The sequence below is a fragment of the Panicum virgatum genome, chromosome 5K (genome assembly GCF_016808335.1).
Source record: "Panicum virgatum strain AP13 chromosome 5K, P.virgatum_v5, whole genome shotgun sequence".
Taxonomy (NCBI): domain Eukaryota; kingdom Viridiplantae; phylum Streptophyta; class Magnoliopsida; order Poales; family Poaceae; genus Panicum; species Panicum virgatum.
In genome coordinates, this window is record NC_053140.1 from 6,072,914 (window position 1) to 6,100,209 (window position 27,296).

Consider the following 27,296-nt stretch of genomic DNA (forward strand, 5'->3'; position numbering starts at 1 on the left):
GGAAATCATACGTTAGATGCACCGGCTATTCACGATGAAAGAAATGCACCAGCTGCTCGCTTTCTTTTGTCCCTGAAATATTCCCTGGTGATCTGATTCGGTGACACCACTGGACAGAGTGTCTTGGTGGTGAGGAACAGAGGAGCCCTGGTAGATCCTGAATCCTGACCTGCACTCTCTCTGGATCCATTAGGAGGAATGGATTGACCTAGGAGTCTGATTTAAGTTGGTCTAAAAGTTAAACAAAATCACAAGGCAATGTTGAATCTAAGTTGTGTTCATCATAAAGAATGTAATAGTAGCAAGGTTGCTGAGTGCTCGTGGACAGTCTAACAGTGCCAAGTAATTTCCTCCCAGGGGGGGGGGGGGGGGGGGGGGGGATCATAGCTAGTACCTGCTTCATTTACCAGAACTGTAAAACCCCCCTGTTGCTTTGAGTTGTCCAATAACAAACTCTACCCAATTACGAACCATCCCTGCTACTCTCCCGGTTAAGAGACAAACATCAATTTGTCATTCAATTGCATTCATTTGTCCCGTTCCAAGTTTCGTTAAATTGGCAAAATCATTTTCAACTAATCAGTCAGTTCTGCACTCTCACCAAAACAACAGCCCATCCATCACTAACCCTTTAGCTTCTTCACACACCATGCAAATCACCATCACTGCCACCTCGCCAATCGCCATGGTCAGAAAGAGGAGGAAAAACCGGAGCCCCACTGCACTCCTCGCTGGCTAAGGCTTGCTGCAGCTTGAAGCGACCCCGGCTGTTAGCCTGTTCCACCTCGGCAGCTCACCTCCCCGTTTGGTGCCCTGTAACTGTATCTGACTTACCCCCACCACCTCTCTTACAGCTCACTCCTCTCGTGCCCGTGCTGCCCCCAACCACCTCTGCTATAAGTGGCCGCGTCATGGGCCTCCCTCGACACTGCCACCACACTGATCGTTGCGTGGCAAGCCAGTCACGACTCGCAAGGAGTAGCCATGCAGGGGGCCATGCGGAGACTCGTGCGCGTCCTCGTGGCGCTCGGCGTGGTCGCCGCGGCGGCGGCGCAGCAGGCCCCGACGGCGGCGCCGGCCACGCCGACGCCCACGCCGGCGACCCCCGCGGCGCCGGCGCCGGCGGCCGCGTCGAGCAACATCACGGGCGTGCTGGCCAAGGGCGGGCAGTTCAACACCTTCATCCGGCTGCTCAAGTCCACGGGCGTGGCGTCGCAGATCGACAACCAGGTCTCCAACGGCGGCAACGGGATCACGGTGTTCGCGCCCACGGACAACGCCTTCACGTCGCTGCCCTCCGGCACGCTCAACTCGCTCTCCGACCAGGACAAGAACGCGCTCGTCCAGTACCACGTCGTCTCCACCGCCATCCCCCAGTCGCAGTTCGACACCGTCAGCAACCCGCTCCGGACGCAGGCCGGCAGCAGCTCGCCGGGGGAGTACCCGCTCAACGTCACCGCCGTGGGCGGCCAGCAGGTGAACATCTCCACGGGGGTCGTCAACGCCACCGTCGACAACACCCTCTACACCGGCGACAGCCTCGTCGTCTACCAGGTCAACAAGGTGCTGCTGCCGGCGAAGCTCTTCGGCACGGCTGAGGCCCCCGCGCCCGCGCCGCTCGCGCCGGCCAAGAAGAAGGGCAAGACGCCGGCGTCCGTCGCGGACTCGCCCGAGGCCGAGGCGTCCCCGGACGCCACCACGTCGCTCGCCGCGGCGAGGGTGACGGGAGGTGGCCTCGCGGCGGCTCTTGCGCTGGCCGCCGTGTGGTGGGGGCTGTAGTGACGGCGATGAGAGTGTGAGAGATCCCCGTGACGTCATCCGTGCCATCTTTTTGTATACTTTCTTTTTTTCCCGCAGGTCTTGTTGGTCTTTTCTTTTTCCCTTTTGGCCATTTTTGGATGAATTATTATTCCTTGCCATTGCAGTTGCTAGGAGTATTATTGTCATGTAATGTAATGTTGTCGTCCGATTTTTATGTAATTCTGCTAAATAATATGAGCTGTGTATATTGCAGTACCCCGTTGTATTTAGTTCGTTTATCATAGCACAATCATGAAACCACTTGTTTATCAGACTGCTCCTCAGGAAACAAAAGTCACAGGCCCAGTTTGATCCATGGATAATGACTCGAGCAATGTTGAAGCAGATTCATCTGCACAAAATTGACACGATGAAAAGAAATGCAAAGAGCGGAACAATTTTTTTACGAGATCCAGGAAAAATATACCTACATTACATGATAAAACAATAGTTCTACAACTTCTTTATCAAAAGAAAGAAAGAATGAATAACTAGTAGCTTTACAACCTGTCAGAAGCGTAAGAACTAAGAAAAAGAAATTCAGTTAAAATTTGTCAAATGCAAATCAATCAATCAAGAAGGTTGCAATGAGCTTTCCATGCTCGAAGTACTTGCAGTTGCAGGTGCATTACGGCACCATGGACAAGACATCGATTGCTCACCTCCTCAGTAGTTCAGTTGTATCTCGACCGATTCATCTGGAAATGTATCTGTCAGAAACCGGTTGTTGGCTTTTTGCAGCATGGTCCAGTATCCCAAAATGTTGTGGTGAACTGATATCTTGCTCCACCGATTAAGATCCTGCTTAGATGGACTAAGCTAGGAAGGTTAAAGTTTACCATCAATTGGCTTTTTTTAGATAAAGAAAAATCCCGGCTTTGAACATTCACATGTGAATGTCTACAACCAATAAACATTATAAGAGTTCTTAGACTCTGAACCTCGAATGAAGATCTAAAAACACAAGAAAGAAAACTCTAAAACAAAAAAATAAATCAAGGACTAATTAGAACTAATGGGTTCTTCTAACCATCAATTGCACTAAGCATAGGCTAATCAAGGACAAATTGGAACTAATGGATTCTAACCATCAATTAGCTTTTATCTATGCAAAGTAGAGCATCTCCAAAAGTTCCCTATCCTAGGTTGCCATTTTTTTGGCAAAAATAGAAAAAACTTCTCCAACAGTTCCCCATCCCAGGTTGCCATTTATGCCAAGTTCGGAAAAAGAGCCTCCGCGCGCGTATATATGTGCGCTCATATTCGCGGCGCATCCGTCCGTATTAGAAGAGGTGGAAGGGCATAAAAATAATTTTGTTTCTGTCTCAGGGTTCCTGATGTAAGTTTTCATGAGGTGGAAGGGCATAAACATAATTTTGTTTCTCTCTCAGGTTTCTGGTGTAAGTTATATTTGAGTTTGACAAGTGAATTATGCTAAATTATTGGAGATGGATTCTTTTTTTACTTGGCATATCTTTTTAGAAATTGGCAAACACAAGATTTGCCAAGTAAAATTTGATAAACTCTTGGTGGTGCTCTTAGAGGACTAAAGTTTAGCTTTGAGATCCAAACGTGGCGTAAGCTAGCTTTCTGCAGGCAACGTGGAGCGCATAGCTGCACGACTCTAGCGCAGGACAATTTGAGAGAGCAATCGCTGCAAAATTCTCAAACTGGACACCCTTTTCAAACTCTTGCTGGCTTGTTGCTCCTGAGTCCTGACCTTGGGCCAGCAAACCACAGGCAGGCAGATTCGTGATCTCTTGTAGGGCATCTAGGACTTTGATTTGAACCCTTTTGTTGGCTGATTAGGCTCTCCGTAGTGGGCTCTCCACCCGCTCTGTATCCCCCACTCCAGTACAACTTTACAAAGAAAATGTCCCGCAGCGGCACTCTGTAAGACCATCTGTATCATCCAGAGCGAGTTCCCGCGCGGCACATACAGCGCGGTACGGCGCGACTCGATATCCTGATGGAGGTGGGGCCCGTCGTCCTTCCCGCGTCGTCTCCAACCGCTGGCAGCTGCGCGCCTCCGCCCCGCTCCGCCCTGCCTCGCGCCGCAGCTCGAGGAGGCCACCGCCATGGAGCTCGTGCGAGCCGCTGGGCCGGCCAAATCCACAGCAGAGAGGGAGGGAGGTGATAGGAGAGCTCCGCCGCCGCTGCGACGCTCGAGGTCCGCGCCCGGCGTGGATCTGCGGCCATGGCGAAGCTCCCCGTCACAGCTGGCCCGGCCCTGCTCGCCACGGCCAGCGCGAGCGCCGGGGGCAGGGGCTTCGCTGCATGGCAGAGGCGGCCCTCCTCCACTGCGTGGCCGAGGCGGCCCTGCGCCCCCGCGGCGCCGTCCCGCTCGCCCGCGAGGGCCGGATCTGGCTCAGGGGAGGGAGGGAGGAGGGGCGCCAGAGGAGGAGCGCGTCGAGGAGGGAGGGCAGCCTCCGCGGAGCGTTCGCACCGCCGCACCGAGCGTCCGCCGGCGTGGATGGAGGGCCGCCTCCGGGTGTGCCCTGCTCCCCTCGCCCCCGCCGCCGCTGGTGCCGGTGCCCACGGGCTGGCCAGCCCGCGCGGGCAGGGGGCGCGGCGAGGCCCTGCGCGGATCCGGCCGGCGCGGTGCCGCCGCGCCACGGGCCGCCGTCCTGGATCTCGCCACGCGCCGGTCCCCCACCGTGGCGCACGTAGGCCGTTCCGTCGTGGACGCGGCCGCCGGTGTCGGGGAGGAGGGCCGCGCGCACCTCGCCGAGCCGAGGAGCGTCGAATCGAGGGACGGGGAGGGAGCTCCACGCCATGGCCGCCGCTCGCCAGGGAGGGAAGGGGAGGGAGCTCCAAGCCATGGCCGCCGCCACTGCTCGCCCGGTCCGCTGCCGCCACGCTGGTGGGGAGGGCTGCCGGCGGGGAGGAGGGCGCGCCACGGGTAGGGCCGCCGGCGGGGAGGAGGGGGCTCGGCGCGGGCAGGGCCGCCGCTTGGGATGAGCAGGAGAGCCGGCGAGAGAGAGATGGGGGAGGGAGGGCGCCGGGGGAATTAAGAAAAGAAAAAAAACTGACGTGTGGGTCCCATGACGTGGTTGTTGGTATAGAGAGTAGATATATGGAGTGGATGGGTGCGGAGAAACTGAATATAGAGCAGAGAATCTCGATGACCAGGACAGAATATTCTCTTTAGAGAGTGGATTTGGAGTATGACGAGTGCGGATAGCCTTATCCTTTGGCAGGCCTTCCGGGACGGCTCGTAGCTTGGGACAGTTGACATCTTCCTTTTCAAACTCCCATGAGCTGCATGACATCCAGGCCTCGTTTGGTTTCTATTTGGATCCCTAGCGCAAGATTTTCGAGAAGAGAATTTCACATGTATGGAGTACTAAATAATGTCTATTTGCAAAACTTTTTCAGAAATGATGTAATTTTTTGCGACGAATCTAATGACGGCAATTAATCGATGATTGGCTATAGTGATGCTACAGTAACCATCCTTTAATCACGCGGTCAAAGGTCTCATTAGATTCTTCAGGGTTCCTAGCGCAAGAGTTTTGAAATTGATTTTAGAAGCTGCCTTAATTTAATACCTCTAATTAGCGGTCAAAGTTGATACAATTTTTAGTATAGCACAGATCAAACAGGGCCACTTCTAAATGGCATGGCCAGTATTTGCAGTTGCAGTAGTTTCATTGAAGCGAAGATACCTCGGCCTCGATGGTTTCCAGATAAATATTAGGCAACACAAAATGCCCGCTGCAACCGTCCAGTGGACTTCGGGATTCCCTACTTAATCTTATCATATCAGTTCCTGGCATTCCTTTGATACCAGAAATGCCAAACTCGCATCAGCACGGCGCCACCTCTGTAAGACTGTAAACAGTCGGTCTTCCAACCATATCATCTGAACTGTTCACGATACCCGCCCCAACAACACACCATCTGCCAATGCATCGGTCTGAACAATGTGTGCATTGGATGGATCATGGATACAACAGTATGATCAGGGATAATTCTCTCCAATCGACGCTGCCATTGGAAACTCTGTCAAGCTTGAGCTTGTCTGCCGCTGATACTTTCTTTTAATTCTACGACCAATCTCGCAGCTGTATAATTGTACTGGAAGTCACCGAGACAAGAGTGCTAGGTGTTCGTGGCATAGTTGTTTTTTTGGTTATTTTTATTTTTTTGAGGTTTTTTTTTGTTATTTGGATTGGTAACATTACAACTAGCGAGTGGTAGTGGTCCATGACCTTAGTAATCTCTTCACAGCCCAACAAGACTCTTAAATTATTTAGTTTAAAATTGTATAAGATTAGAGCCTGACTCTTTTAGAGTCTGGCCCTTAGATTTTCTAGTTCAAAATTTTAGGCCCTTACTAACTCTAATTACAACTTTCATAAGTTAGAAATATACTACTACAATTCATCATATTGGAGACATGCCATTAGGATACCTGTTTCCGCTATTTGGGCCCACCCGCAGTGTATTCATCCCTTGTATTTTTTTGTATAGACATTTTTACCCCTCTCTACATCCATCCATCTGGTGCCCTAGCTGCCGCCGCCCGTCTTCATCTCGCCGCCACACCCCTGCCCCGCGCCACCCCTACCGGCGGCGCCGCGGGGGCCGCCTGTCCTCACTGTCTTCTATGTCCTCCAGCGGCTCGGCGACCCAGCCTCGGGGCGAGGTGGTTGCGTCCTCCGGGCGGAGCAGCCTCGGGGCCTGACGGCACAGCCTCCAGGCGGGGCGGCTCAGTGGCGCGGCTGCAGGCGCCGCGTCGTCCAGGCGGTGGGGTGGCCCTGCTTCCCGCAGCAGGGCGGTGCGTCCTACCAGGCGGCCCGGCAGGCGCAGCCTCGGGGCGAGGTGGCCGCGTCCTCGGAGCCCGGCGGCGCGGCGAGATGAAGACAAGCAGTGGTGGCCAGGGTACCAGATAGATGGATGTAGAGAGGGGTAAAAATATCTATACAGGAAAATACAAGGAATGAATACACTGCGGATGGGCCCAAGTAGGAGAAGGAGGTATTCTAATGGCATATCTCTAATATAATGAATTGTAGTAGTATATTTTCAAGTTATGAAAGTTGTAATGGTATCAATCCAAATAATTTTTTTTTGTCTATTTTTATTCTGCGAACAATGGCACACCGGTTGATCAAGCATTTGCGATGGCTGACCATGTGAGCTTGTCAGTAGAAGCAGCCAGCCCCGTGGTCCGTGGATTTTTTTTTTTGGGTGGTCCGTGGAATTGGCTTGTGATAGGAACGAAGACAGACAGGAAGGAAGATCAGTTGGTGGCTTGGTGCCGACGAACGTGCACACAGAGCGGGCAGAGCCGGCCCCGTCTGCAGCCCTGAGCCTGCAGCTGGTTTCGCGAAACCACCGCGAACGCAAAACCGTGTGCGGGCTCGCTCGCTCTGTCGCCCGCGGCGCCGGAACCTGCTGCTGCATCCGTGCACCGTCGTCACTCGTCAGCTGCTGCTGATTCATCCGGCCCTCCTCCATTTTTTTTTCCTTCGCTCCCAAGGAACCAGCAAAGCTGCAGACTGCAAGCGCAAGTGCATCCCTCCTTGTTACCCAAAAAAAAAGGATTTCTTTTCTTTCTTTGTTTGACACGCGACGGCGAAAGAGATCTTCTGGCTCTGGGAATCCGAGCTATCCGATCGCCACCAAGTCGGCACTGTATGGGCAGGAGGGTGTTCGGCTATCCAGGCTAGGGGTCCTGATCAAGGGAGATCTTTCGGCTGCATGCATCCGCCGCTCGATCGAGTTGAGCTCGTGGTCAGGGAGACGCGCACGCCGCCGCACCGGGAATCGGGGTTACTTTTAATCGCCACTTGGTTGCCGGTGCCGGAGCGTGCAGCGGCGGCGGCTGTATCCGGCGGTGCAAGCAGCAGGGCGGCGAGAGATAGTCAACCATATGGTAGGATATCGTACATCGTATCCATACGTACTCCATCTGTCGTCATGGGGGTTAGTTTGTTTTTTTTTAGAAAACTAGTCAGAGGGTTGTAGAACCCAGGGTTTAGCTCTTCACGTGACATGGTTCTACTAAGCTACCACTAAGGTAATTATGAGAAACTAAGAGCATCTTTAAGAGCTTTTGTATCTTGGGTGAGTTAGCTAAAAAAGAAAAAAAAGACAAAAAATCTCATTCAACAGAAACTCTATCTACTTTGTCTTCTATCCTCGTTTTTTATCTAGAGGTGCCGCTAGTCATCTTTGTCTAGCGCTGAGCGCTAGCCATTCCTTTTTGTATTTGGAGAAGCTGTCGGATTTCATACCTTTTTCGCTAACTATTTTGTTTTACATAATAACTATATCAAGATTTTAGTTATTCATAGATACAAGAACTCTTGGAGATGTTCTAACCCGCGATAATAAATAAAATTATGTAAAAATTAAGGCATCAATTATCGCAATGTGTGAGACTAGGCGAAATAAACGCAGAAGGACGGCTTGCCGCCCACCACCCACTGCTATTTCCATCTCTTCCGTTACGACCTTCTCTTCACCACTGCCTGCCAGTTGTTCGCCCCATCAGGCCAGCGGTGCAGCTCCCATGCCACCTCGCCTCCCGGCCGAGCCGCCACCACCTCATGACAACCGTCGCCGTCCTTCTTCTTCTAAGCCAGTGGCTATTAAAACTTCGAAAATCCGAAACCATAAGCTCCACCGCCTCGACCACCTCCATGTTCCCCACCTCTCACCCCTTCCCTAACTCGCACTCCTCCGACCGGTGCACGCGGGCACTGTAGCATTGGCGGTCGCTCCACCTCTTCTACGATAGCATCCCGTGCATAATCTCGCACACTGAATACAAATTTCGGAAAAACCTTCCAAACTTACCAAGGAGATGGGCTTGTACATACGAACGAATAAATGAATTAACTAATCAAGGAGCCACGGGCCAAAGGTACGGTGCACCGAAGTAGGACATCCAGGCTAAAGATTTTCTTTGTCCCACTCTCCATGCTTTACATGCCTACATGGGACGTTGCCGACCACACACACAAACTAGAATGATGTGATAAAAAACGTCACAAAAGGAATATAAAATTGGTAAAGAAAGATAAAAGGGCAAAGAAAAATGCTGTGGGCCCAAAGCAACGGCCGACATGGGCCACCTTTATAAACAGCCCCCTCCCATCATTATCAGCGGAGCCATGAGCCTTGACATCCTCCACCACCGCTGTCCACACCGATCGCCATGGCCGCCACCCCACCGGCACCACCCGCTCACGGCGGCCACAATGGAAGCTCCCCGGCGTCGCCTCCCACCGAGCTCTTCTCCGAGTTCTTCGAGTCCTGGATCGCCGAGCAGTCCCGCGACCTCGCCGAGCTCCGCGCCGCGGCGGCCGCGGACCCGGCCACCCCGGAGGCCGACCTCCGCTGCCTCGTCGGCCGGGTGCTGGGCCACTACGAGCACTACTACCGCACAAAGGCCGCCGCCGCGGCGGACGACGTGATCCGCATGTTCTCCCCGTCCTGGACCTCCACCACCGAGAACCTGTACCTCTGGTGCGGCGGCTGGCGCCCCACCGCCGCGCTCCACCTGCTCTACTCCAAGTCCGGGATGCAGCTCGAGCACCAGCTCCCCAACTTCCTCAACGGCGGCAGCCTCAAGGGCGACCTCGGGGACCTCGGCGCCGACGAGCTCCAGGCCGCCGACCAGCTGCAGCGCCGCACCGTCAACAGGGAACGCGAGATCGAGGACGCCGCCGCGAGCGCACAGGTCCGTCACAAAAATAAAATAAAAATAGATCTTCATGAGCTGATGAGCGCGTACGTGCAGGAGGCGCTGGCGACGGCGAAGATGGTGGAGCTCGCGGGCGGCGGCGGGATGGACGCGGAGGCGATGGAGCGGGAGATGCAGGCGAATGCGGACGGGATGAAGCGCGTGCTGGAGATGGCGGACGCGCTGCGGCTGGAGACGATGCGCGGGGTGGTGGCGCTACTCCGCCCCGCGCAGGCCGTGCACTTCCTCCTCGCCGCCGCCGAGCTGCACCTCGCCGTGCACGACTTCGGGCGCCGCAAGGATGGGCGCGCCGGCGCCGCCGCCGCGCCGCCGCCGCAGCAGCCGTCGCGACGCGTGGCAGCTGGCCTGGCCGCTCGCTTGCTAACTGGTCGCTCCTCCACGGCCCAAGCGGCGGCGCGTGGCTGCTGGTTTGGTCAGCACGAGCTGTCCTCCCGATAAGGCTCTCTCTGATAATTTGTTTATTTTGTGTTCGCGCGTGTGGTGTGCACTTGTGCCATGTCTGATGTCTCTGTCTCTGACTCTCTGGAGTACCGAGTTGTTTTGTTGGGTAGTATGAACTGTGATCTGCGAAGTCGAACTATTTTGTTTCAGAATAATTTCTGCCTTGCCGGAGTAGTATTTAATCAGCGGGTTACTAATTCTATGATTACATATATATTTGGGTCTGTACTTAGTTGGAAGAGCATGAAATCATGTAAAATGCCAACTGACATTTTTTTAAAAAAAATACCAGCTGACATTTTGAAAAAGAAAATCGCGAGCATTCGCCAAGAATTGAAGAGCAGGCGAAGGGTCCCATTAGGGGTAACCCGCGTGACTGCGATGTGATCCATCGCAGGAAGCTGGTTCGGGGGTGCTAATTAATTTCTGGGCCGTAATTTCGACGAGGCCCAATTCATTTCACAAGCGCGTGAATAGAATTCGTCTCTGTCCTTGTTAATCACCTCACCTCGACCGTCCTATTTGCAGGCAGCATCAGATCCGTCCAACGGCCGCAGCCGTGAATGCACAATTGAGCACTGCCTAGCTAGCTCCTCCAAAGCTGTGAAGAATTGAAGATAAGATCCCGAAGACCTGACAGTTTGTTCCCGCGCGTGGCGCGGCCGATCCACGCGCATCGGATGCTAATTTTTAATACTTGGAAACAAAATAAACTTTGATCAAAAATAAAAATTGTTGCCTCTAGACAAACAAATGAATGAAATTGTTTAACAGAAATGAAATAACATTGTTGCCGTGGAACATAAATAATTTTTACTTGGAAAAAATGAGTTTGTTTTCCAAAATACGGTTTAGAGCATAAAATTTGTTTGGAAAAAATAATTGTTTAATAGAAACAAATCAACTATGTTGTTGTGGAACAAAAAATTATTAACTTGGAACATAATAAATTTTGATTAAAAAATTGTTGCCTCTAAACAAACAAATGAATAAATTTGTTTAATAGAAAAGAAATAATATTGTTGCCGTGGAACATAAAAACGGAAAAAGGGAAAAAAGTAGGCCGCATGCAAAGCTTTGGGCCAAAACTGTGGGCCGCAAAAAGGGAATCGAGGAGGCTGCACACGAAAAAACTCTTATGCGATGAAACGGCACCTACCCGCCCGCGCGCGCGACTGCGAAGATTAGCGCAGGCAAACAACAAAAACAACAAAGCGAAATGGATAATAATTCAACTAAGTCCAAGATTACTGTGGGCTGTTGACCTGCTGTTTTGGGGGATATCCAAAAGCCCAACCAAATGAAGAAAGCACAAAACATCCGGCCCAGTTCATAAAAAAGAGAAGGGAAGGAAAATATCGTGGATCACAGGATCTACCAACCTGCAAAAGAGGCTGCCCACTGCTCGCATACTATCTCGCGCGCACCACCACCACCACCACCACCGTCTCCGGCGACGACCACGCCGCCGGCCATGCCGTCCTCCTACGCCGCCGCCGCAGCCGGATCCTCTTCCCGCAAGACGAACCGCACCTCCACCGCCGCCGCAGCCACTGCCCGCCCACCAGCACCCTCGCCGTCGCCGGCACCCGCGCCCCCGGCGGCGAACCCTAGCGCGGCCTCTGACTCCGATCCCTCCTCCTACTCCTCCTCCTCCGGGGATGAGGCCGATCTCACGGCCTCCGACTCGGCGACCGCCTCCGTAGTCTCCGCCTACCTCTCGGTTGCCGGCGAGGGGGCCGACCTCTCGAAGGTCGGCATTTTCCTCTCCTCCGCCGCGCGCCGCCGATCGCCGCCGTGCCTGATCTGCTTCGACCCCATCCGCCCCTCCGATCCAGTCTGGTCATGCTCCTCATCCTGCTTTGCCATCCTCCACCTCCCCTGCATCCAGTCATGGGCCCACCAGTCAGCCTCCGGCGCAGCCGTGCCGTGCCCAACCTGGGGCTGCCCCAAGTGCCGCTTCGCCTACCCCAAATCGCAGACTCCGACCTCCTACCTCTGCTTCTGCTCCAAGACAGTAGACCCGACTCCGGACCCCTGGATCCTCCCCCACTCCTGCGGCGACGTGTGCGGCCGCCGCCTCAATGCAAATCTCGACTCAGGATGCGAGCACACCTGCCTACTGCTGTGCCACCCGGGGCCGTGTCCACCATGCCCTGCTGTTGTCCCTAATGCGCCCTGCTTTTGTGGGGCGCACCGGGAGCCTCGACGCTGCGCACATCAGCGTTACTCTTGTGCAGGGAAATGTAACAAACGCCTTAGCTGTGGACTCCACCGGTGTCCAGTGAATTGCCATGACGGGCCCTGCCCGCCGTGTGCAGTGAGGGGAAAACACAAATGTGAATGTGGAGAGACAATGGAGGAGAAATTATGCTCTGAAAGTGTTTTCCAGTGCAAGAGGGAGTGTGGTGGGATGTTAGATTGTGGGAAGCATAGGTGTGAGAGGGGGTGCCATGGGGGTAAATGTGGCGAATGTCCACTCCGAGGTCGGCGCACTTGCCCATGTGGGAAGAAAGATTATCCGAAGTTGGAGTGCGATGCGGAGGCTGCCACATGCGGGTCTACTTGCGAGAAAGTGCTTGGTTGTGGACGGCACAGGTGCCCTGAGCGGTGCCATCGTGGTCCTTGTGATGAGACTTGCCGGCTTGTGATCACAAAGTCCTGCCGTTGTGGGGGTCTGAAGAAGGAGGTATGCATCTTATACAGCACGTTTGTGAAGGATAAAATCATGAAAAATGCAAAACTCAGTTTTTTTTTTAACGTTGGAAAACTCAGTTTAGATTTTAGAGACTGTATGAGCATTAGTTCTCTTAATATGAAAATCAAGTGATGATGCTCTGAAATTTTGTCGATTATTTATGTAAGTAACAATGCTCTGGGCTCTTGTAAATAAGTTTTATTTAAATTAAACTCGTAGATAATTTATACAAGTCTTTTAGATCAATTACCCTACAGCCCTACATTGGATGTTTGGAGGCCTCTGTGCTTTCATTGGTTTGAATGGCAGATTTTTTTTACACTTTTATGCAGATGACCTAACAGAGTATTTTTTTACACTCTAATGCAAATTACCTAACAGAGTAACAGTTAGTTAAGTAGTGATTTCTCATTTTCCACTCTTCTAAATTCACTAAGTATATTATGCTACAAGCAATTCCTCTAATGTTGGTTTTATAGCTAGTCATGTATGCTTCTATGCTATTAATTAATAAAGTACTAGAATGCAAGTTCTTAAGCTCTCTTGTTCTTGCGGTTCACTGCATCAGGTGCCGTGCTACCAAGAATTGACGTGTGAAAGGAAATGTCAACGCTTGCGAAACTGTGGACGCCATGCTTGTAAACGACGTTGCTGTGCTGGCGATTGTCCACCCTGCTCTGAGGTGCATCTTTTTTCTTTTTCTTTTCCATGTTATTAGATGTCTATCAAGCACTAAAGAAAGATATATCTTTTTATAGACTTGTGATAGGAAGCTCAGATGTGGGAACCATAAATGCCTTTCACCATGCCACAGGTACTCTCCCCAAATAAGTTTACATTTTGAGCCATATGCTTGCACAACAGTACAGCACACTTTGCCAAAATGTCGATTTTTTAAATGGATGCTTCCTAATGCTCAAATGTACTTGGTTCTTCTGTTAACATCTCTTTTGTTGTTTGGCAGAGGTGCTTGTTCTCCTTGTCCTCTGATGAAGACTATTTCTTGCGCCTGTGGGAAAACATGCTTTGAGGTGGAACTCGGTAGACTCCATTTCTGTCATTCATTTTCTTTGAATAAGTTATCTTTCTGCTGTCTGCTTCATTGAACCAGATTGCATGCTAAAATTTGTTTCTAGGCCCATCACACAAGTTAATTATTAAAACAAAGGGAAATGTACAAAACTTTAGAAGTGTCTCCCGTCTCAACTTCTGCCTATCGTGTTAAATAGTTGTACCATTGTTGCTAAGTTTTATTACCGAGATTAAAAAGTAAACTCTATTGCAGGTTCCTTGTGGGACTGAAAAAAATCAGAAACCACCCAAATGCTCAAAGAAATGCAATATACCTCGCCTTTGCAGGCACAAGCTTGAATGCCGGGTAATCTTCTATGTCTTCTTCTACTGTCATGGGGTACAACCATAATATGCGCACATTGGGTTCATGTGGTAGAGCCTAGATTGTCTTTATTTCAGCTGTTTGGCGTTGTGTTTGTAAGTAATTTATAATGTAATAGTAGGTTTGGGTGCTTTAGCTGTTACAAATGGGTTCATGGAATTGATATGATATTTAATCTCTTCCCTTAGCCCCACAAATGCCACTATGGAGCCTGCCCACCTTGCAAGCTGACCTGTGGAGAAGAACTTTCCTGTGGCCACACATGTAAAGAAAGGTATGTGTTTCACTTTCACCTACAATGGATGTGCATTCAATGGTGCTCGTATTTGGCTGTCTAGCAAGGTGTCACTTCCTCTGATGCCTTAACAATCTTCACATCATACTACACAGGTGTCATGGCCCTATTTCTCCTCCAAACCCCGAGTTCACACTAAAACCAACAAAAAAGAAAATGGAAAAGCAAATAGAATGTACACCTGGAACACTGTGCCCACCATGCAAAGAGGTGGTTTTAGGGCCATGTTTTGGTCAGCATCTTGGCCAAGAACGAGCTGTAAGTTTTTGTTAATACTGTGGTCTTTTGGTCGATTTATTACTCTCCCTCTTTCCCGCTGGTGTGTGTGGTGGACACAAGCTTGTGTGCAGCACACAGATACCTGCTTGCAAACCAGAGTACAGAAAACATACACTTCCCTTCTGTTTGTTGCAGATGCCTTGTTCCAAATGGAGGCCGTTTCCCTGTCAAAATTTATGTGGGAATCCTCTTCTTTGTGGCAACCATTATTGTACAAAATCTTGCCATGTGTTAGAGGTCCCATTGAATCAGCCTGAAGGAGATCCAATAGCATCTGTCAGTAAAGAGAACGCACTTGCTGAGCCTTGTGAACAATGCGATCTTCCTTGTCAAAGGGTCTGTTACTCTATTTCATATATAACAACTTTGGTTTATTTTGTTTAACAAAGCTTAATATGAAGAAGCTATTGCAGTTTTGTATGCCTTTGAGCTTGATGCAGGATATTGACTCTAATGTTTGTTTCAGGTTAGGGAGCCTCCTTGTTCACATCGTTGCCCTTTGCCATGCCATCTGAGCGACTGTCCACCTTGCAAAGTCCTTGTTAAAAAACCATGCTATTGTGGTGCTATGGTACATGCTTTCGAGTGTGTGTATTTTAACAACTTAAAAGCTAAAGAACAGCTTAAAGTAAGGTCATGTGGTGGCCCATGTCATAGGTCAGTTGCGAAACCTCTTCCTGGCTCCTAACTGTTTCTGTTTTGAAGTTGGTGAACTTATCTGTTGTTATTAAAATTGAACACAAATTTCTATAACTTTATTTATATTTTATTTTTATTGTATCAAGTATTTGAACATATTTTTTGAACAGGAAGCTACCGAATTGTCCCCATCTGTGCTCAGAAGTATGTCACCCTGGTATGTGCCCATCGGTTGATCAGTGCATGAAAAAGGTATGTTTGAGGCTCTTAACATAATTATTCAGACTTTCAGAGTGTTTAGTGTGGAACAACAACAGAGTAATGTTCTAGTGGCGCACAGTGCTTAATCTGTGGTTCTAGAATGCTTTTCTGCTGGGACTGTAGTCCAGTGAGAAGTTCAATATAGTGCAAAGTTTGTTTGCAGCTTGAACCTTTGGTTAAATTATATTTGTTCAATTATACATATACATATACTGAATCTATAATATCTTATACTATCTATCAAGGTCAATGTACGTTGTGCATGCAACATGCTGAAACAAGAGTGGATATGTCAAGATGTCCTTAAGGAATACCGTAATTCTGGTCGTGATCCAAAAGAAGTACCTAAAAGCCAGTTTGGAGCTGGCTTGATTGCCTGTGGCGAAGACTGCAAGAAAAAGGTGAAGGTGCCCGATCCTGAGTTGCATCTCCGGAAAAGTCAGGAGACCAAGGTACTGAATCGCACACCTTTAAATACAAAACCTTGCATGTCTGAATTCTGTTCTTCATTGCAGATGCTTTTACCATCAAGCATCAAATTTGTAGCTATTGGTGCATTTCCCCCCTCATTTCCTGTGCTTTCCTTATAGAACCCCGCTGTGGAAGTTGCAAGTGTGCCCAAACGCAGGAAGCGACGGGACCGCGGACAAGAGGTTAAAGTATCAAAATTCCAGGTGTGTAGTGTAGAATACAAAATATGCTGCTTTCGTTGAAATCTGTGCTCCTTATAACAAATTTTATATTTCGCAGGAAGTCAAGGCCTATGTGATGAGGGTGCTACTGATTATTTTGCTATCTATAATCATCGCAGCTGGATTGTACCTCTTGTGGAAGGGTATATTCTGGCTTTCTGACTGGATGAATGAAATGGAAGAGCAGAGGGCTAGACAAAGGCATCCGAGGGGTGCAACATTGTAGGAAAAAGATTTAGAGTTATTTTGCACCTAGTAATCAGTTTGGAGATTTGGATCAATAAGTAGCAATTAGGAATTCAGTTCCGGAGGATTGGAGTCATGGTAGTGAAAGGTGTCACCGTTTTGTTTTTCTGTATCAGTATATTATAAATGGAGTATTTGCTGTTTATATCATGTATTTTCTTAGTTTTTACGAGTGTGTATTGTTGTAAATGAACATATTATACAACCAATATATACTTCATCAATTCTACTATATGCCAAGGACATCTGTGAATTACTCGAAGCATCCGTTGAAGCGATTTAGCCAAGTGCATTTCTGCGCTCCATGCTGCCAGTGTTGCTGATTGCCCATTGTCGTTTGTTTCAGGTTATTAAATCATAGTACTTGTGCTTTTTCGTGATGACAGTTATATTTTGCTGATAATGTCATCTCCAGAACCAGGATAACTTTGAGACACAAATCGAGTTCAAACTTTGAAGGAACTTCTTTGCAATTTCATAAAATTCTTTTCCAAGTGAATTTCATAAAATTCCAGTAACGCATCCGGAGAGCACTTCGAAATCCATTTTTCTAGGTATATAAAATTCCATTTCTTTAGCAAGCTTTCCTCGCGTGTCCGGCGCTCCAGATCGGCTCGGCTCTGCCCCCCATGCGCCCAGCGGCCCACCCCATCTGACCGTCTCTCCTCGCCCCCGCACCAGTGACTCGACTTCCTCCGCGGACCGCCACCGCCACCTCACCCACCACCTCGCCGGAGATCACGAGAGGAGCCTCGCCGCTGCCCCCCCGCCCGCCATGGGGGATGCCGCCTCCGGCCGCGGCCACGTTGTCTACCCTCCCCGCTCCGCCGAGGACATCTTCAAGGACTACCGCGCCCGCCGCTCCGCCATCCTCCGGGCCCTCACCCACGGTCAGTGAGCTCGACTCTCCCTTCCTCCCTCTGCTCCCTTCGCTCCCCGAACTCTAATCCTCGCCCAGCGGGTACCTGAGCGGGTACCTGACCGCGCTCGATTGCTTCCCTCGTTCGCAGACGTCGAGGACTTCTACGCGCAGTGCGATCCAGGTGAGTTTCGCTTCGGCGTCGCGCCTCTCGATCCCGACGCGATCCCTTCCCTGTTCCGGGCGAACTTCGGTGTGATTGATTTGGGTTGGCGGTGATGTGGGGGATGAGCAGAGAAGGAGAACCTCTGCCTGTACGGGTACGCGAACGAGGCCTGGGAGGTGGCGCTGCCGGCGGAGGAGGTGCCAACGGAGCTGCCGGAGCCCGCGCTGGGGATCAACTTCGCGCGCGACGGCATGAATCGCCGCGACTGGCTCGCGCTCGTCGCCGTCCACTCCGACTCATGGCTCCTCTCCGTCGCTTTCTACTACGCTGCTCGGCTCAATCGGAATGACCGGTATGCTGCCCCATACAAATCCCCACTGCCTTACTTCTCTCATGTTGGTGTTTCTGTTGGGTTTTGATACTTTTGTTGTGCTTGACTGATCTGGTGATATAAATTTCGGAAGCGTAGGTTGTTACTTGTTTTTCCCCTTTACAAGGATTTAATGCGCAATTTCACAATGGACGGAGTTTTTGGAGTATGTGGCCAGTTTGTTGATCTCATAGAGAAATAGTTTTGATTGCAAGGAGATGCCATTCTCGGTTGCCTATGATGTTACTAGGATGCATAATTTTGATAGATGTTTCCTTAATAGGATTTCAACTTCTGCACTGAGGTGAAGGTAAAGTCAATTGACTCTCCTAGCAGTAGTTCTGACGCAAAGGGCACTGCTGTTGATGTATTCTGTGATAGTTTAAGTCTGGTTCAAACTTCGGAAATCTTGGGTAGTTGGGGGGTGCTTACTTTCTAAAGAAACACTACTACAGAGACTTACACAAGCACATAAAGCAGACTTGTGATAAGTTTGCTTGTTTGCCGTGAGTCGTTGGAGTAAGCAGACTTTCATGGGTTTCTGTGATGTCGTGATGATAGTGAGTCGGCTGAGTATTGATTTCTCGTAGCTGCATGCTTTTACTGAAATCTTGTTACTTTTGTGCCTGAACATCTTCTGTGTTCTACGTCTGTAAACAGTGGTCCAAGACTGCCAGTGTGGACTTGTGCTAGTTGAAGGCTGAGTTCAATGCTTATCTAATACCAACTTTCAGAAGGTGCTTTACACAGGGAAAAATATTATTTTGTGGAAGCTGCGAATCTGACTAGTTTTCCACTTGTGCATCAATATTTTGTCTGAGCTGCTTCAAACATTTTATGAGATCTTCGGTTAATTAGTGGTGTGTCCTGGTTCCTGGATACGTCCTACTCAGATTACCATTCTACTGTAAGGAAATACCTGACTTTTTGTTAATGAAAGGCGTTTCATGCTTAGAACCTGACCATCTTGTTATGGATCTGGAGAATCAGGACTTTTTGTGCCAATTGTAGATACTGAATTGCACTTGTGCTGATATTCTCTGTTATCTTTCCAACACCTCTTTTCCTGCACACCGCCCAATTCGTGAAAGCAAATCTCCGTCTTATTCTGAGAAGCCTCTTGAGTCTACATCTTGTATAGGAACTTGATTTTTCTATTTTTTCTAGATATTTTGAGGTCAAAACAGTGATTAGCCCCCAGTTTCATTACACCACTTTTGCAGATTATTTTCTTTTTTTGCAAAGGAATCCAACAAATAAAGTGTGATTTCATGAAAGCTGTGTTTCATCAATACAAACTAAAATAGAATAGACTTTTCCATGATCATGCTAAAATATGTGCAATGCTGATGTGCTATGAAGCCTAGGGTGGAGTTGATTATATTTATTGAAAAGGAAAGCTTATGTGACTCGAGAGGATTGTGGAAAAATAACACAAGGAGCATATATCTGACATCCATGACCTGTCATCTTATATAACTTCTGTATACTTGATTTTTATGGATATAGAGTTCTCTCAGTGCTGCAGTTGTGGTTTCTATATTAATTTCCATCAGAAATGATGTGTATTCATGCACATGGCCGTGGTATTTTAGAGCCTGCAATATGCAGTTCTTTATTTTCCATGCATTACTCATATGAATACTGTAATCTGTGCAAATACTGTACCAGCACCTTGGAGGATAGCTGTCTTAAATCAAAGTGAACCCACACTAGCTTGGATTTTTTTTCCTGTTGCACCAAGAGTAGCGCCTCAGATTAGGCCTTCTGATGCCTTATGTGGATTCACACTGTCAATAATCTGTTTTTCCCCCAATTCTTATGTGTCAATTCTTTCAATGATGTTAATATTAGCACTGTGATTTTAGTAGTATAAACATAGCCTTTGAATAATTTTATGTAAATTTGAAAGGTTTGATATGCTGCATTGCCATTAGTTTGTTTCATTCTCTCTATTCGTAAGATGGCCAATGTTGCTGATATCTAACTGTCTTCACTGTCATCCAATAGGAAACGTTTATTTGGTATGATTAACGAATTGCAAACTGTTTTTGAAGTTGTCTCCGGTGCGAGACAACAACAATCTAAGGAGAGGTCCAGTATGGACAATGGTGGGAGGGCCAAACCCTCAGTAAAGGTAAAAGATATCTGTTATTGCTGCTACCATTCTTTTTATCTACATTCAACTCATTCTTATTCTGCAACAAACACATGACCTACAGATAGAAAATAACGGAAAAGCATCAGAAGATGCATACGGAGAAGATGACAGTGATCACGGTGAAACTCTATGTGGTACCTGTGGTGGTATATACAGCGCAGATGAGTTCTGGATTGGGTGCGACATCTGCGAGAGGTGGTATCACGGCAAGTGCGTCAAGATAACTCCCGCCAAGGCAGAAAGCATAAAACATTACAAGTGCCCGAGCTGCAGCTCCAAGAGGGCTAGGCAGTAGCAAAGCTTATGGATGCTTCAGAGTGCTGGATGTATGCTGCAGTGGTGGCAGTGCAAAGTTTGCCTGCAGGAGAAGCTCCATTTACAAGATTAGCTATCTTCGTTGTACCTTATGCTTACTTTACCTATGATGAAGCTAATGTGAGGAACGATGAGACATTTGACAACCAGAGGCACCTGAGTTGAATGCCCCTAGATAAATGGGGTGAAAGAAGAGGAAACCTGCGTGCTGTATTGAATAGAGCTTGTTTATGTCACCTTTACGGGTCGTTCTTTTTTATGAGGAATGGCAGCAGCCTTGAATTGTAATACTGCGTAGACTCGATGTGTTGGCAGAATTCCTGGCTTATGCTTGTAACCCACTTACATTTCTATTCTCTGCTGCATAAGGACCTACTGCTGCAACTAGCTACTGCGGCCTGCGGGGTGTGCCTATTGCTGTCTAGAGGTCAGTCATGCAAAATCACATACACGTACACGTACGAGTTCAAAAAAAAAAAACACATACGCGTACAAAGACTGAAGGAGAGCCCCAGCAAATTGGAGCACACAGAGGAAAAAAGAAATTTATATTTACATCGAGCAATGTAGCACGTAATTTGTAAACTAGCTTTGCGGTTTATTTTTGAGGGAACGCTCTACATTCTTTTTTATTATTATTAAACTTCCTAATTTTTTCATTAAACTTCCTAATTCTTTTTGTTGAGAGGCTATGCTGCAAGACCAACAACAGCAACAAGGTAATGTATTACAGCTTGTATACTGGTGTGATGCCCAGCAGGTTGAAACACTGCCGCATGACGACGGCCGTCGCGTGGCAAAGCAACAGACGGCTCGCTTCTTCAGGTGACCCAACCACCTGCCGGAATCAGCACAAGGGGAAACAGGCTGTATCAACATCTGGTGCAGGACTGCAATGTCCATACAAACGAGGTAATCTGGAGAGAAAGCGATAAGTAAATGGTACCTGGCAGCTGGCGTAGAACTTTGAGAATGCTTCAGATAAGCTGTACAAGTAGTCGCACAAGTAATGTGGAAGCAGATCGGCGCAGGCCTGCTCAACAACCTAAACAGCACAAGATATCGCGTTTACAGTTTGTACTTCCTGGAACTACCTCAGATGTATGGTGTCTTGCTCTGCTGCACCCGGAAATTCCTAGTCACAGCTCATCCGAGTTCAAGAGCTAATGAAACGAACTTGGATTAATAACCTCCCAACACGTACCTCTTGGAACCGGATTACATGTAATCCTAAGGCACGCTCATCAGCGTGGACAAAGGTAATGGACGCCTTCTGAAACCGGAAACAAAGAGAGCAACAGCTATCAGCAATCGCTTGATGTTCTGCTCCAAGGACAGGTCTTTGTTGGTTCGAAGTAGAAATTGAAGACTCACCGTTTTCAACTCTTCAATATCCTTGTTGGCTTTCTGGATGATGGAACAGATACGAGCATGCGCATACTGAAGGTAGACAGCGGTATTTCCCTGCATATCGAATCATATGTGTGATCATCATCCAAATTGATAGGCTGTGGTTTTTTATGAGGTCAAAAGATATCAAAGTGCATGAAGGTACCTTGTCACTTAGCATCTTCTCCAAACTAAATTTGTAGTCCGTTAGCCGGTTGTTTTTAAGATCTGCATACCTGAATTTCAAGAGATAAGAGGGGAAAAGAAGCATAGTCAGAAACAGGCTTGAAAACACAACTTCACTATTTCGATTACTGCAATGGAAAAAGAGTTCGAAGCTGAGTCTTGTCTAAAAAAAAACAGTCATGAGCAATAAAATACCCTCCAGAAGAATAAAAGGAGGTTGTTAGTTTTAAAGCCCACATATACACTTTTTTTATTCCTCAGAGCTTGATACAAGTTGTAGTGTCCAAACACAGGCGCACCACACCTACACATACCAACACACCACTAGAGCACATAAACCTATACCGGCACACGCCTACAAGAAGTTCATGAAGACTCGCTCTGCTAGTGACGGGCACGAGAATTTTTAATGCTTTCATATTCATCTTCTAAAGGGTTCAAAATAAGGACATCGATCAACAGATACTTTGCCCTGTAGTTCAAGCTTAATATAGGTGAGAGAATGAGAATTCAGACTTACTTAACAGCGCCCAGTCCTATAGCCTCCGAAGTTATGTCCAGCTCATCATCTGTCCAGTCAGCAATTTTACCTGAGCAAAATCATCGTCGTGTTATGTGGAGCCATAGGAAGATTTTTTTAAAAAAAAAAAGCCAAGAAGGGTCAGAATCAGGTACCATTTTCAGTAAGGCGTCTAGTAAGTTCTTCTTTGCACCGAGATCTAGCTTCATCAAGTAGATCTACCAGTCGAACTACTTCAGAGCAACGAGTTCGGAAACGCTTGCCATCTAACCCAAGAACAAGGCCAAAGCCAACATGTGTCGTTTTTGGGTACTTCTTTTCGTTTCGATCTGGGAGCCAGCCAGCCATGCTAGCAGCCTACAATAAGTTTCACCAAAAGTGCCGTCAGATTGAAATCCCTCAAATGGTCTTCATCGTTTAACAAGAGTGAAAGACCTGATAATTGTACAAAGCTAGTAGGACTTGGTAGTTGGTACTCACTCTGAAAAACTTATGGAAGTGTTGCTTCTGACCTACGTCTGTTACATATACTATCCATTCTGCCCTCTCCACATTAAGCCGATACCTTCATGATTCGAGGGGGAAAGAACAAAGCTGAGTTAACAAAATCTAGGGCAATACTATTGCCACGGCATGAGCTATTAAATTCTGTTTGCAGAACACTAAACATGTAACAAGAATTTGTGCCCTCTGGACTGGTAGTGAAGACACGAAAAGGAGAGAAATTTGCAATTTTCTGTTTTTTTTTTCACAACTGACCAAAGAGCAGCCAAGTCTGTGGAGGCATAGTTGAAGCCACCATCACGTTTGACCACAATCAATGGGGATTTTTGGCCTGCAATGGATATTACTTGAGCGCCTTCACTTTTTGTAATCAACCCTTTATTTGCTAATTCCTCCAAAACTGGCGGGATGTAAGGATTGTAAAAGCTTTCTCCCTGAGAAAATTTACAGTTTAGTTAAGCCCACTTAAGGAATTTCCAAAAAAAAGAAAAAAGTGAACATGAATATTTGTTCATTATTAGTTAAGTTTGGTTAATGAAACAAGGGAGACGTTGGTAGTATTGCTGGTAAGGCAAATTGAACCGAAACAAACAGAAGATGGATACTATTGAGAACTCTTGGAACTCACCAGCCCAAAAAAAATATCCAAATGGTAATTTAGTAAACTAGGATACAGTTGTTTAGCGAAAAATAAAATTCAGGCTAATTCTTCAGAGTTAGACACTTTGCAAACAGAACATCTTAGTATTCCTCGAATAAAAAGATTAACAGGAAATGTGTATGAAACTAATTGCATTTTACCACAGATCAAGAATCTTGGAGTTATTTAGTTTACAGGGAATGATTCTCTAAAATATAGCATAAGTTAGATGCTCATAGAAATGAACATATGCACAGATATACTACAATTACATTACTATTTCCTCCGCCCTAAATTATTAGTTGTTTTGATTTTTCTAGATACATCAATTTTGCTATGCATCTAAACATGATATACATCTAAACCTTTTCTTCAAGCTCCACACCGAGGCGTTTGTACACTGAGTCAAATTCATTGCGACTGATTTGACATATTTTTTTCCATGCAGCTAGATATCTGCCTTCCCCTTGCTACAGTTTTTTTTGATGGTCACGGGGGGGGGGGGGGCATCCCCCACCTGAATTTTGATTAACGGGATTTTTGCAAGCCAAAAGTTTTACACTTGGTCTTCAGCAATTTTAGGGAAAAACAGGGGGCCAAAAAACTGGAAAAGGATTACATATTCGTAAAGAGAAAACACCAGGCTTCGTTCACTGCGTAGTCTGCTAACTTCCACCAATAGCTCCATTCTCGAGCATCAGTTTTGCAAGCACACTAGAGTCTCTCATGCGAAGGGGGGAGGCTGTTGAACACCACCTCATTGTGATGCTTCTAGGTTCTAGCATACTAGCAGAAGAAAGCTGCCGTAGTGCTTGGCCGGGATTGTTGCTGGGCGCGGCACCTTCTAGACTTCCTGCACGGCGCACCCTTGAGTATCCATGCCTAGTTTGCTCCAAGCCTGAGCTGCAAAGGAACATGTCAGGAAGAGATGATCGCAGTCCTCATCTCCACTCTTGCATAGCTCGCACGAAGCTTCTTCCAGTATGTGCTTGTGCTTCAGGTTAACGCGGCAGCTGAGGCGTTGCAGCACCAGTAGCCATCCAAAGAACTGTACCCGTGGTGGTGCCTTGTTCTTCCACACAAATTCTGCAAAAGGGCATTCTGATGCTCCGGTCGCAAGCATGGTTAGCCGGTAGATAGGCCCTGTTTTCAGTTCGGTCTTCATCTCTGAAAGCGGCGAGAAACGCTGGTCGTCGGCGTCAATCAGCTCAAGGTGTTTGAGGATCGCCTTGACTGCAGCCAGTTCTTCCCTGGCACCGGCAGAAAAACGTGATGCCAGGAAAGGCTCGATCCCATTGCGGTGCACCTCAGCCACCGAGGCCTCCGTTGTGGTAGCATGGCTGTATAGGAGCGGGAATTTGTTCATGAGCCGGCCCTGAGATAGCCATTTATCCTACCAGAAGCTGGTTGTCTCCCCGTTCTCCACTTTGCACACGGTAACTGCACGGTACATAGGCAGAAGCTCCTCAAGGTCGCGCCAGTGCACTCCGGCTATGTCCCCATGCATCAATATCATGTCGATTTTGCTGCGCACGCAGCATGCCCACGCCAATCCCCCAGGGTTGTGCAGGCGGTGGAGAAGTTTCAGTAGCAGACACTTGTTCTGAGCTGCAAGACCTTTGATCCCAAGACCACCCAATTCCTTTGGCTGACACGCCAGCTCCCAAGCAACCAGGCATTGCGCACCAGAAACGTGGTCGTCCCCCGCCCAGAGGAATGCACGTCGTCTCTTGTCCAGGGCGTCCAGTGTACCCTGGGGTAGTAGCAGGGAGGACATGGCGTAGATAAGTTGGCTGTCCAGGACACTGTTTACCAGTACTGTACGCCCTATTGGGTTCAAGAGAGTGCATTGCCATCCCGCCAGGTAACGATCAGACTTGCAAATCAGCGGCGTGAATGCATTGAGTCGCAGCTTGTCACAAGAAAGCGGCAGCCCAAGATAGGTTTGAGGGAAGGAACCTACTTGGCACTCCAGTATGTTGGTCAGCCTTGTCACATGACGAGCAGAGGTGTGCATAGGCACAATTAATGGTGCTCTTGTTGTAATTGATCTTGAGCCCTGTTGCCGCCGAGAAGGAGTCAAGGATTTCTTTCAGCTTCCGCGCGCTACCGGTGTCCGCTCGAAGGACAATCAGCGTGTCGTCCGCGTATTGCAGGACGGGACACGGTAAGTTGTTGAAGGACCGAAGCCGGCGACCGAGGGGGGTGAATGGGAGCCGATCAAAATTTCTTCCGAAATTCAAACGTCGGCCTATATCCCGAAAATCACCCAAACCCACAAGCGTTATGGCCAAAGTTTGGAATAGCTATGGAAAAGCTAAACCAACACAATAGGCCTCGAACGAGCGAGCGAAACCACGAAGCAAATCGGAAGCGACTCGGGAAAACTGCAGAACTGATCTGCCTGGACCGGTCTGACCGGTGCGCTGGACCGGTCTGACCGGTCTTGCCTACCAGTCTGACCGGTGGCACCCAGAAAACCCCCGAAAACTTAGATTCAAACGGTGAATCTCGACCAAACGACCACGAAAATCGATGAAACTTGGGGGATTGCTTCGCCCTACCCCGTGAACATATCCCCAAAAGATGTTGTCCTAAAGATCAACGAATCGTGAGAATTATGGAGGAGATCAAAGGGGATGAGGTTTTCTCTAGAACTCAAGAAATCGAATTCAAACGAGCTGGTGATTCCAGAGGGTTTAGGGCAGGGCTAGAAGCACGAGAATCACAGCAAAGAACTCGTAGCCTCCTCTCAATCAAGTGAGCCAAAAACGAAATCAAAAATCCATTGCACAAGGCACAAAACCAAGGGATTGAATCGAATCAAAAGCCCAGAGGGTACGAGGAGGATAGAGCCTCCTTTCCCAATCAAATCCCTTACAAGGTTTCAACAATCCATGGACAAAATCAACTCAAACGAGAGGAACAGAGGGAGGGAGACGCAGGGGCGGCGGCCTGGGGAAACAGAGAATTCACGGACAAGTTCTAAAAGCCGCACTTGACCTAACACAAGTGAAGGGGTATTTATACCCGCGGGACCGGTCAGACCGGTACGCTGGACCGGTCAGACCGGTTGGTTAGACTGGTCAGACCGGTGCCAGGGACCGGTCAGACCGGTTGGCCTGCAGCACCCCCTGTACACGATCTCATCCGACGGCCAAGGTTCTTTCTTCGGAACGAAGTCTTCTCCACGATGCCGCCGTCTTGATGAAGATCCAGTCTGCGGTTTCGGAGGGTCCGCGAAACCCGGGTAGATGGCCGGTTTTGAGAAAACTGCCAAAACCTCACGCGCGGGAAGATTCCCGCCTCCGCGCCGTGGCCCTAGACGCCGTTCCCGCCTCGGCCTTCTGACGGCCCTAGACGCTGCCCGACGCCCGTCACCTCCTCGCCCGCAGCGAGGCCCTAGACGCCGTCATCGCCCGTCGCCTCCGTCAGTCCCGAGACTGACGCCCGTGCCTCCACGACTTGGCGTCTTCAACCACCGTCCGCCTCTTTGGTTTTGTGGCGCAAACCAAGAAACCCGCCTTCCGTCGCCGCTTGCTCCCTCGATCCAGGAGTGGACGCCACAGCTGCCGCCCGGTCCGAGCTCCGGTCCCGGCTGCCCTTCACCGCCGTCCACTGCACGGTCCATCGGCCACAACACCTCCACGGCAGCTCCCCGTCGACACTCGACGCCCGTGTACCTGCAATCCAAAGACCAAGCGCACGATCACACCGCA

The 27,296-nt window shown here is 48.8% G+C and overlaps 5 protein-coding genes across 8 annotated transcripts; 4 read left to right on the forward strand and 1 right to left on the reverse strand.

Annotated features, from left to right (window-relative positions):
- The first annotated feature begins 919 nt into the window (after positions 1 to 919).
- On the forward strand, positions 920 to 2,030 carry LOC120705915 (fasciclin-like arabinogalactan protein 11). The gene has a single exon (XM_039990472.1). It carries the CDS (start codon positions 985 to 987, stop codon positions 1,777 to 1,779), a length of 795 nt encoding a protein of 264 aa, XP_039846406.1. The 5' UTR covers positions 920 to 984; the 3' UTR covers positions 1,780 to 2,030.
- Positions 2,031 to 8,905: 6,875 nt separating this feature from the next.
- Positions 8,906 to 10,163, forward strand: LOC120705916 (protein DOG1-like 2). Its single transcript, XM_039990474.1, has 2 exons — positions 8,906 to 9,496; positions 9,557 to 10,163. The coding sequence occupies exons 1-2, from the start codon at positions 8,972 to 8,974 to the stop codon at positions 9,956 to 9,958; spliced, it is 927 nt and encodes a 308-aa protein (XP_039846408.1). The 5' UTR covers positions 8,906 to 8,971; the 3' UTR covers positions 9,959 to 10,163.
- A 1,145-nt stretch (positions 10,164 to 11,308) lies between these two features.
- On the forward strand, positions 11,309 to 16,723 carry LOC120705917 (NF-X1-type zinc finger protein NFXL2-like). The gene is made up of 13 exons (XM_039990475.1): positions 11,309 to 12,650; positions 13,228 to 13,341; positions 13,418 to 13,473; positions 13,624 to 13,690; positions 13,945 to 14,037; positions 14,244 to 14,329; positions 14,446 to 14,608; positions 14,765 to 14,965; positions 15,096 to 15,286; positions 15,439 to 15,520; positions 15,775 to 15,981; positions 16,120 to 16,203; positions 16,280 to 16,723. Exons 1-13 carry the CDS (start codon positions 11,436 to 11,438, stop codon positions 16,445 to 16,447), a joined length of 2,727 nt encoding a protein of 908 aa, XP_039846409.1. The 5' UTR covers positions 11,309 to 11,435; the 3' UTR covers positions 16,448 to 16,723.
- Positions 16,724 to 17,061: 338 nt separating this feature from the next.
- On the forward strand, positions 17,062 to 20,725 carry LOC120705919 (PHD finger protein ALFIN-LIKE 1-like). 3 transcript variants are annotated; one of them, XR_005688095.1, is made up of 5 exons: positions 17,062 to 17,357; positions 17,478 to 17,510; positions 17,622 to 17,844; positions 18,523 to 19,999; positions 20,085 to 20,725. XR_005688095.1 is itself a non-coding variant. In XM_039990478.1 (5 exons), the coding sequence occupies exons 1-5, from the start codon at positions 17,243 to 17,245 to the stop codon at positions 20,316 to 20,318; spliced, it is 732 nt and encodes a 243-aa protein (XP_039846412.1). In that variant the 5' UTR covers positions 17,062 to 17,242; the 3' UTR covers positions 20,319 to 20,725. The 3 variants fall into 3 exon arrangements, 2 of the variants coding, with proteins under 2 accessions (XP_039846412.1, XP_039846413.1); XM_039990478.1 differs by having other exon boundaries at positions 19,873 to 19,999; XM_039990479.1 differs by lacking the exon at positions 17,478 to 17,510 and having other exon boundaries at positions 17,066 to 17,357; positions 19,873 to 19,999.
- Positions 20,726 to 20,867: 142 nt separating this feature from the next.
- Positions 20,868 to 24,078, reverse strand: LOC120705918 (arginine--tRNA ligase, chloroplastic/mitochondrial-like). 2 transcript variants are annotated; one of them, XM_039990477.1, is made up of 10 exons: positions 23,943 to 24,015; positions 23,193 to 23,268; positions 22,914 to 22,998; positions 22,589 to 22,790; positions 22,434 to 22,503; positions 21,894 to 21,963; positions 21,713 to 21,802; positions 21,543 to 21,611; positions 21,285 to 21,383; positions 20,868 to 21,176 (listed from the first exon to the last, which is right to left on the reverse strand). In XM_039990477.1, the coding sequence occupies exons 4-10, from the start codon at positions 22,779 to 22,781 to the stop codon at positions 21,066 to 21,068; spliced, it is 702 nt and encodes a 233-aa protein (XP_039846411.1). In that variant the 5' UTR covers positions 22,782 to 22,790; positions 22,914 to 22,998; positions 23,193 to 23,268; positions 23,943 to 24,015; the 3' UTR covers positions 20,868 to 21,065. The 2 variants fall into 2 exon arrangements, with proteins under 2 accessions (XP_039846411.1, XP_039846410.1); XM_039990476.1 differs by lacking the exon at positions 23,193 to 23,268 and having other exon boundaries at positions 23,943 to 24,078.
- Between the last annotated feature and the right edge of the window lie 3,218 nt (positions 24,079 to 27,296).